This window comes from Ruditapes philippinarum, unplaced genomic scaffold, assembly GCF_026571515.1.
Source record: "Ruditapes philippinarum isolate M1 unplaced genomic scaffold, ASM2657151v2 ctg14612_1_1_1_1, whole genome shotgun sequence".
Classification (NCBI taxonomy): domain Eukaryota; kingdom Metazoa; phylum Mollusca; class Bivalvia; order Venerida; family Veneridae; genus Ruditapes; species Ruditapes philippinarum.
Genome location: NW_026860705.1, coordinates 11,518 through 21,604, shown reverse-complemented (window position 1 = coordinate 21,604; position 10,087 = coordinate 11,518). Strand labels below are relative to the sequence as shown.

The following is a 10,087-nucleotide window of genomic DNA, read 5'->3' as shown; positions in this document are numbered from 1 at the left end:
TAGTGATTGGTCATGACCAGCAGATGACCCCTATTGATTTTGGGGTCAAAGGTCAAGGTCACATTGACCTTGTATGTTAAAACGGTTTCGGATCAATAATAAAAGAACCCTTAGGCCTAGGAACTTCAAACTTGGCATGGTGATTAGTCATGACCAGCAAATGACCCCTATTGATTTTGGGGTCAAAGGTCAAGGTCACATTGACCTTGTAGGTAAAAACGGTTTCTGATTAATTAACTAAAAACGCTTAGGCCTAGGAACTTCAAACTTTGTATGATGATTGGTCTTGACCAGCAGATGACCCCTATTGAGTTTTGGGTCAAGGGGTCAAAGGTCAAGGTCATGACCAGTAGATACTTGATAACCCTTATTAATTGTTTGATCACTGGGTCAGAAGTCATGCATAATTACCTTATCACATGAATAATTGGCTGCTGATGGGGGCATACATGTTTTACAAACATATCTTGTTTACAAAAATTTAGTCGTAACTTCTTCAAAAGTTTTGAAGTTACTTTGGTTTTTACAAAAAGTTAGAAGTAACTTCTTCAAAAGTTTTGAAGTTATTTTAGAAAAACAAGTGGTTATTTGCTATGTGCAGCATATGCTAAACTTAAGTAAGCAAAGCACAGCATGTTGTCTCCAATCATACCGGTGTCTGTTTGAAGTACAGCATAGGAAAAAAAAATGTGATGAGTATTTCATTTTGTAAGGGACGCATTTTTGTAACATGAAGTTAGTGAGAAGTGATCATGTGCTATGATGTATGGAGATATGTAATGTCAGTAATTCTCATGTTTACCAATGTATTACAGTGGTGGTAGAGGAGGTTTCACCAAATTTGGGGGTGGTAAGTGAATGTCATGTACCCAATGTGGGCTTGACTTTGTTAATAACAAATCTTTTCCTGTTCTTTTTATGTAGTAAAATGGTCAAATTTGTTGTCTTAATTGGTAGTGGTTTTGATTGGTGTTTTAAAGAAGAAAGTAGAAAAAGAAGTTATTAAAATTTTATCTTGTATAATAATGGGAGAAGTAAAGAAATGGTCCTGAAAAATGAATGGTGTTACCTGGGATATGTAAATCAAAAGTTGATATTTAAGAATTCAGTATAAAAATGCTTGGGTTAATTGAAGAGATAGAAATATCTGAGCATTACCTTGGGAATCTCGAGGTATAATATGAAACTATCACACAACATGGTTAATATAGATCAGTATAATAAAAAAATATTAAGTGGAATATGGTTAAGGAAAAACTAGAGAAGATGGTTGCAGATATAAGTGGAAATGAGGAACAGCTTTGTAATCTACATGTCAAGGCATGGTGGATGTATGTCAGCGTGACTCAAAACCACAATTGATCAATGAAACTTACCTAAAGAGCTGCATCAGATTGTGATGATATGATGACCAGGTAGTCAGTCGTCCTAGATATGAATGAGGTCAAGAAACAAGCTAGTTATCAATGGAAGATGAAAGTGTAACATTATTACCGTTGAGTGTGTCTCCAACCAATCATGAACCTGACAAAGCTGCTCTGTTCACATTAATGAATGAAGACAGAATGATGCACTTACAGGGACAAAGCAACCGAGGATATGCTTCAGTCAGAAATAAAATGGTCATATTTTTATAAAAATAAAAAAAATGAAGAATATTACTAAATGTTGAAATTGTTCAGTTTGAACAGGGTAATGCATCTAGATATTAACTGAAAGATTGTCAATGTAATGGAGTAATTTTGAAAGTGTGAAATTGAGGATGAAAAGTATGATATATAAGATGTAAAAATATAAGTTATTATAAAGGCAACTAAAGATTAATGGAAGTGATACAGTAAATCTTATGATATGTCAGTAAATAAATGTTGAAGTGTTGGTAAACAACATGTATGTAGCTATTGTATAAGGATGGTGTATACTTGTGTGTAGAGATAATCATTTTAATGAGTTGAAAATGATTGAAAATTGATACAAGAAGATAGTCAACATACATTGATACAGAAGTACTTATTAGAAATATAGGTGTAATTGCAAAAAAAATGTATTGTGAAGAGGTTAGAAAATAATCAGGTGGATATAATAGTACATGTGTATTACAAGGTGTAAAATTGTCAGTATGAGAATATTTGCTGGAATAATAGAACAGAAATACATGGTAAAAATAATGCTGGTTTGTTTGACTAGAAATGAAGATACTGATAATAATCTGAAAACATATTGTAGATATATAATATCAACAAGTATGAAATTAAACATATAGAAGACAGCAATGAAAAAAGTAAGCTGTACCCTGGACATTGAGAGTGAATGTTTCACAGCCTAGTTAAAAGAACTGGCATGTGGGTTAAAGGGTATATGGGTGTATTTAAGGTTGGTCCTATTTAAAAGAGAGTAAGCTAAGATGTGCAAACACTGAAAATGTTCATAAAAAAAGTTCTTATTTTAATATTTGACTATATTAGGGAAAAGCATGCATTGGTTGGGAGGTTATATATTTCTTACAAGTAATAAGTAAATGGTTGAATTTTATAAACTTGTCAGACTTCAAGTTGTCAGTATTTTGCAAATGCAAATCATTTGAAAGACCATCCCTAAAGATACTAAACAAAAAGTTAAAATATATTTAAATTTATCTAAAAGAATTTGTTCTGACTTGAAATCTGACAAGTGATGTTTTATAAATATAATCTGGAAATCCTCGTTAACTTTAGTATATGGAGGAGGAGGTGGCTGGGGTGGTGATCGCGAGCTACAGGAAACCCCAGACACAGTTTTCATCACAGGTCTTAGTGAAAGCATTGTTGAAGAGGATCTGCTTGCACATTTTGGCAGTATAGGAGTAATCAAGGTAATTCATAAATAACATTCATTGGAAGCTGTTATCACTGTCAAATTTCTATTGTTATTTGTTTAACTGTCTAATTTCAACATGTTTTTTGGTCATCTTAACAATAAGACAAGTAACTGGTTTTCCTTGAAAAAAGCAGTAATAACCAGTTTATCAGCAGGCTATGGAGTTTTTCTTTTCTTACCTACATAAATGTTAAATTGTGGATGGGAGGCAAATAAAAACTAAAAGAAATCTCCATATGAAAATCCAAAAGAGCTAGAGCTTAAAAATTTGGCATGAAACATCTTCTAGTGGATGTCTACCAAGTTTGTTCAAATTAAAGCTGTTGGGTCAAAATTGGCCCCGCCCCAGGGGATCATTGATTTTCCTTCTATATACAATTATATAGTAAAGTCTTAAAAAATCTTCTCATGAAAATCCAAAAGAGCTAGAGCTTAGATATTTGGCATGAAACATCTTCTTGTGAATGTCTTCCAAGTTTCTTCAGATAAATGCCCTAGGTTCAAAATTGGCCCCTCCCCAGGGGTCAAGGATTTTCCTTATATGTATATGGTAAAAACTTTAAAAAGTATTTTTGTGAAAATCCAAGAGGTAGAGTTTAGCTATTTGGCATGAAACATGTTCTAGTGTATGTCTACCACGTTTGTTGAAATAAAACCCTTAGGGTGAAAATTGCCTCTTCTTCCCAAGGGGATCGAGGTCGACATTTCAATCCCCAGCCATGTCAAATGTTTTGTTTGTCTTCTCTTTTCCCTACATCGTTTTATTAGCTCACCTCTAACTTAGTGACAGGGTGAACTGTTCAATAGAATGCAGGGCTGAAGCAGCCCTGCTCTTAATTTTGGGGAAAAATTGTGCGGTATATTTGCAAAAGGGGAAGAAAAAACTTGATGTAAATTCAATTTTTTGGGAAAACTGCATGATTTTAAAGAATTTTTCTTTGGGGAAGCAGCCCTATTTTTCTTTGGGGAAGCAGCCCTATACCGGCCCCTGCTTTAGAAGGGAAAAAGACCCTGGAATGGTTACCAGAGCTAAAATTAGAAAATAACAACATCTAAACCACTGGTTCAATTTCGAATTAATTTTACACAAAAATTTGCTGGGTGACGGTGTACAAAAATTGTTTAGATTAAGCTGTCCCATGTTTTCAAATTGTGCTTCTGGGGTGAAAAGGGGTTCCACTGACCTTTTGACCTATTTCTCAGGTGAGCGATCCAGGGCCCTCTGGTTTATGCTGTACTATGCAGTTGGTTTTCTTCTTGGAGAAGAAATAGGAATAAATTTTATTGAAAAATTGATTATTGAAACATAAATTTCAGTATAATAGGGGTCTGTGTTGTATTAAAACACTGTCAGTGATAATCTGTCAGCTTGAATGACAACAATACTTACCTCATGTTGATTTATGTTGCAGATGGACAAAAGAACTGGTAAACCCAAAGTATGGATCTATAAAGATAAGATGTCTGGTCGACCAAAAGGGGAAGCCACTGTCACTTACGATGACCCAGAAACTGCTAAAGCTGCTATCAACTGGTTCAGTGGTATGTATTTTATTTAGCTTTCAAGGAACCATAGTCTTATAATATGATTTTTATAAATTTTTGACATAACGTTTCTGCATAGCTACAATTAATGTATTTTCAAAAAAAAATTTTCTTTTCCTTCACTTAAATTATTTATACTAAACAACAAAGTCTTGTCTAGGAGTGGTCAGTACATACAATTATTTATTGTTAAGTCATGGTAAAGTCAACATTTTTAACAGAATTGTTTCCTTGCTGATTTTATGTGGAAAGATATTTCTTTAATGTAATGATGAACAATTTTTCAGAGAAAGATTTTCAAGGAAATGTAATTAAGGTTCAGATTGCTCAAAGGAAAGTGAGTCAGTTTGGTGGTGGTGGACGTGGAGGAGGAGGTGGCGGTGGAAGAGGAGGAGGTGGCGGCGGTGGATTTGGTGGTGGTCGTGGCGGAGATAGAGGAGGACGTGGTGGTGGAGGTGGCAGAGGTAACATTATTTTATAAATACTGTTGCAGAAAATAACTGTATACATCAATGCATGTATCTTGAAATAATGATGCATTTGATTTATTCTAAAATTTTAAGTTTCATGGTATAAGCATGCTGTCATCCTGGTTGAAATGTTATGAACTTCATGAACTGGTATAAGGAAGAATGTTTATCGGGAATAGACAGATTTCTGACTTGTTAGTTGAACATAGAAAAATTGAATTACACCAATGTATATTTTTATTGTCCCCCGCCTTTTCAAAGAAAAAAGGGGGATATAGAAATAGGCTCTGTCTGTCCGTCTGTCCGTCCGTGCGTCATACTTTCGTGTCCGGTCCATAACTTTGTCATTTATGAAAGGAATTTGAAATAACTTGGCACAAATGTTTATTATAATAAGACTATGTGTCATGCGCAACAACCAGACCCCTACCTCCAGGGTCAAGGTCACACTTGCTCATTCAAGGTCAACATTGCCTATGTGAGGGTATATGTCGTGTCCGGTCCATAACTTTCTTATTTATGAAGGGATTTTGTAAATACTTGCCATAATTGTTCACAATAATCAGACGATTTGTCATGCGCAAAAACCAGTCACCTACATTCAAGGTCAAGGTCACACTTGGAGGTCAAATATTAACATAGTCTGTTACAGGGTATATTTGGTGTCTGGTCCATAACTTTGTCATTTATCAAAGGAAGTTGAGATAACTTGGCACAAATGTTTGTTATAATAAGACGATGTGTCATGCGCAACAACCAGACCCGTACCTTCAGGGTCAAGGTCGTACTTGCTCATTCAAGGTCAACATTGTCTATTTGAGGGTATATGTCGTGTCCGGTCCATAACTTTCTTATCTATGAAGGACTTTTGTAAATACTTGCTATAATTGTTCACAATAATCAGATGATGTGTCATGCGCAAAAACCGGTCACCTACCTCCAAGGTCAAGGTCACACTTGGAGGTCAAATACTTAAATAGTCTGTTACAGGGTATATTTTGTGTCTGGTCTATATCTTTTTTATAGATCAAAGGATTTTGAAAATACTTCGCACAAATAGTCACTATAATAAGAGGATGTGTCATGCGCAACACCTGCATCCCTACCTCGAAGGTCAAGGTCACACTTAGAGGTCAAAAATTAACATAGTCTGTTATAGGATATATTTTGTGTCGAATCTAGAACTTCTTCATAGTTCAAGAGATTTTGAAATAACTTGGCACAAATAGTCACAATATTAAGCCGATATGTCAGGTACAACACCTGCACCCCTACCTCTTAAGGTCAAGGTCACACTTAGAGGTCAAAGGTTAACAGAGTCTGTTATTTGGTATATTTTTGGTCCTGTTTATTACTTCTTCATAGATTAAGGGATTTTGAAAATACTTGGCACAAATAGTCACAATGATTAGATGATATGTCATGCGTAACATCTGTGTCCCTACCTCCAAGGTCAAGGTTACACTTAGAGGTCAAAGATTTACATAGTCTGTTATAGGGTATATTTTGTGTCCAATCTATAACTTCTTCATAGTTCAAGGGATTTTGAAAATACTTGGCACAAATAGTCTCAATAATAAGACGTTATGTCATGCACAAAACCTGCTCCCCTACCTCCAAGGTCAAGATCACACTTAGAGGTCAAAGCTTAACATGATAGATTTTTAAAAGTGTTTCATTTTATTTTTTTAACAAATTTATTGTTACATTTGCAGATCTAGCATTGATCATAATTTTGGACTGAATGTCCTGAGATCCATACCTCAATCTTTTGAAATAGCACAATTTTATGCTTCATATAAAACTCCCGGGGCGGGGGACGTTGGTAACTCTGTTACAAATTCTTGTTGTATTTGACTTTATACACAACACCTGAATGTGAGTAAACATAATCATTCCATTTCTCAATTGAATAATCAGCATTTTTCAAACAAGTGTGAGAAACATTTGCATGAGGTATTGATATTTGACCAGATTGGTTTTATATAATACATACAATATAAAAGAAATGTATTTGTAAATTAAATGTTATAGGAGGTGGACGTGATGGTGGTGGAAGTCGTCAAGGAGATTGGAACTGCCCTAATGAAGATTGTGGTAACAACAACTTTGGTTGGAGGAATGCCTGTAATCTCTGTAACACACCTAGACCAGATGGTGCTGGTGGTGATGGTGGTGACTTTGGTAAGTGCTTTATTGTTTTGATGTGCTTGTAACAGACTTGTTTGTAAATATTCTAGAGAATTTGTAGCCTTTCATTATTCTGTATTTGAGTATTTCCCCTAAGGGAAGCATTTATTTGTCATTAAGCGCTGCTCCCAGTAGAATTTTAGTTAAAGTTGCTCACTTAAATTACTTTCACCTCACTGCTCTGTTTGAATCCTCTCCTGTAAGGGTTTTTATATTCTTTCATGCGAGGTTGTTATCTATCTAGGTTAAGGAAGGTCAGTGGTTCTACACAGGTGCTTCTCCACCAGTAAAGCTGGAAAGTTACCATTATGATCTTTAAAATGTCCTCATTACCCAAAATGCAACAAAACGTGCTCCAGATAATAAAAGTTATTAACGCGACATGCTGAATTTTTATTGTCAACTTGAGCTGAATTGACTATATACTTGTAATGGTGATAGACCAACAGTTGATATTGGAAAATGTTTAGCATAAAATATAAATTTGCTTAAAATATAAAAAGACGGCCAACAAAACAAAACAAATTTCCTTATGCCACACATGATATTTATGGCTCATGCTAAGTTAATTATACATAAAGGAATTATGGCAAAATGTAAACATCTATTGACTTCCACCTGTTCATTATGTATATATCCTTGGATGAAATTATGTATACAAGATTTAATTACGCGTTGTAGAAATTTATGAAAACGCCAAAGAAATCCTTAGTACCACCAATTTTGTATATGGACATTGGGAGATATTTTAGGAAGTTGCTTCATGTTTCTTTTATATGAGAGAAAACTATGGGCATTGATGATTGTGCTATATTTCAGGTCGTGGTGGTGGTGGTAGAGGTCGCGGAGGTGGTGGTGGATTTGGTGGCGGCCGAGGAGGCGGCGGTGGTCGTGGTGGATTTGATAGAGATAGAGGTGTGTTTCAATTTAATTATCATTTGATACTCGTTGAATGGTATCTGCAATATAAAAATTATCCTACTGGCCAGCCCAACCTGCATATCCATGTAGTCTGTCAAGACTCTCCCAGGGATCAAGAAATATATTCAGAGCCACTTATTGTGCTGGACAAGTGTGTAAAATCTTTACATTAAAATTGTAAGAGAAGATTTTTGACTTAAAAGTTAAATACAACATAAAACGTACATATTACAAAGAAAAACCAGAATTTTGAAAAACTATGTTAAGTCAGTTAAAATACAAATGTGAAACAAAAAGTATTTTATAAAAATAACAAAGCCTAAACTATGTTAGTGATAAATTACCTGTTTCATGATTGACTTGTTATTTCCAGGAGGTCGTGGTGGATTTGGTGGTGGTCGTGGCGGTGATAGAGGAGGACGTGGTGGAGATAGAGGGGGACGTGGCGGTGGTGGTGGTTACGGTGGTGGACGGTAAGTTGACCTGATACAGAGCAATTATCTAGCTACGTTATAATTGATATGATCTATTCAGGTTTTCCCTTGAGCCTTAAGATTAATTATGCTGAGTGGAACACTGTAATTATTCCACAAGTAAAGCTAGAATTTTGCCTTAACTTTAGTTGTAGCTAAATCCTCAAAAAATTTAAGCCCAGTTACAAAACAGTAGTTGATTGCTTATGAGTTGATGTTACTTTTTTTTTCAGTCATTTATATGTCACATCAACTGCATTCTTTTAAAAATGAAATTTCTGAAATAATTCTCTGTCCAATTTAATTTTTTGTTCATTTTGGTTTTGTTTGGTCTTGATAATGAATGCAGATAAAGTTAATAGTGAAGGTATTTTATGAAATGTTTCTATATTTTACAGTGGTGGCGGTGGTGGAGGAAGAGATGACAGGCGGTCCAGACCATACTAAATCATCATTTCTATCATCATTCATACATTACTGTTTGAACAACATCACATAAACAGTTGTTTCATCATTTTTCATTGATCATATCTCATCATGATTTAACATCATTGTTTAGTCATGGAATGCTACACCCGTATGTTTTATACAAGATTTTAAAGGACTTACTGTAACATACATTCAATGTGTGGATTGTGGTTTTACAACAGGCACCTTCAAGGCAGCTTATAACTAGATTGTTGTCCCACATGGATGAACATGAATAGATTGTGTAGCATGTTGGGGAGAAATTTATTTGGTAACATACTTAAGAAATAGTTTTTGTTAGGGGGAAAAATCAGTGTTTGTTGTAAATAAGATGTTGTCCTCTTGTTTGATTACTGTGCAGAGTGGAATAGTTTTAAGTCTTAATGGAACATTTTAAACAAATAAATTAACGAAATTTGCTAAACATACATGTCATCATCATTTGATATTATTTCTTTGCTTGATTTACAACATTTTATCATGTTAGACTTAAAAATTGGAATTCCTTGTATTAAAAGGTACTTTTTTAATTTTAGATCTCATTTCTAGAGATTTGTAATTATGTGACATTGTGTAATAAAAGTGAAAAACTAGAATTTGTTTGTTGTTGTCCATAGCTGTACAATGCTTATTGTGAAGAATTTGATAATAATACATGTAGTTGTGAATATATATGTTGATGCTAAAAAATGTAAGGCTTGCACATTTTCAGACATTTCTATCACTAAGATCAAGAATAAAGATTATGTATAAAGCCCTATTACGACTCTATTCCAACGTACCTTTTGTTGTACCTTTTGTTTAACGAATAATGATTGTAAATATCCTATTAGACATTTGCGACAAAATATCGGGTAAGATTACCGAGGAACAGTTACGCTAATATTGAGGGGTCATCTCAACACATATTATGTACACTTTAGAATAAGACCAGGATATTTTATTGTGTTTCTTTTTTTTACATCGTAATTTTCATTTTTAGTAACTACAAGACGATCTAATGCAAGTTTCTCTAAGTAAATTCGGAACTTTTTTTTATAAGCTCAGCCAATTGGTCGTTTGCGTTGACGGTCGTTTTGGTCTAGTGCGCTGAAGTGCATTTGATGATGCCAAAGCGTTTAACAGATTTAGCACGATCATCTTGACGTCTTGATTACGGCCTCG

General features: G+C 34.5%; 1 protein-coding gene across 1 annotated transcript; it reads left to right on the top strand.

Annotated features, from left to right (window-relative positions):
• Positions 1 to 1,466: 1,466 nt before the first annotated feature.
• On the top strand, positions 1,467 to 9,519 carry LOC132713120 (RNA-binding protein cabeza-like). The gene is made up of 9 exons (XM_060695592.1): positions 1,467 to 1,607; positions 2,227 to 2,281; positions 2,715 to 2,851; positions 4,269 to 4,398; positions 4,689 to 4,865; positions 6,906 to 7,055; positions 7,881 to 7,976; positions 8,356 to 8,455; positions 8,854 to 9,519. Exons 1-9 carry the CDS (start codon positions 1,467 to 1,469, stop codon positions 8,900 to 8,902), a joined length of 1,035 nt encoding a protein of 344 aa, XP_060551575.1. The 3' UTR covers positions 8,903 to 9,519.
• The last annotated feature ends 568 nt before the right edge of the window (positions 9,520 to 10,087 follow it).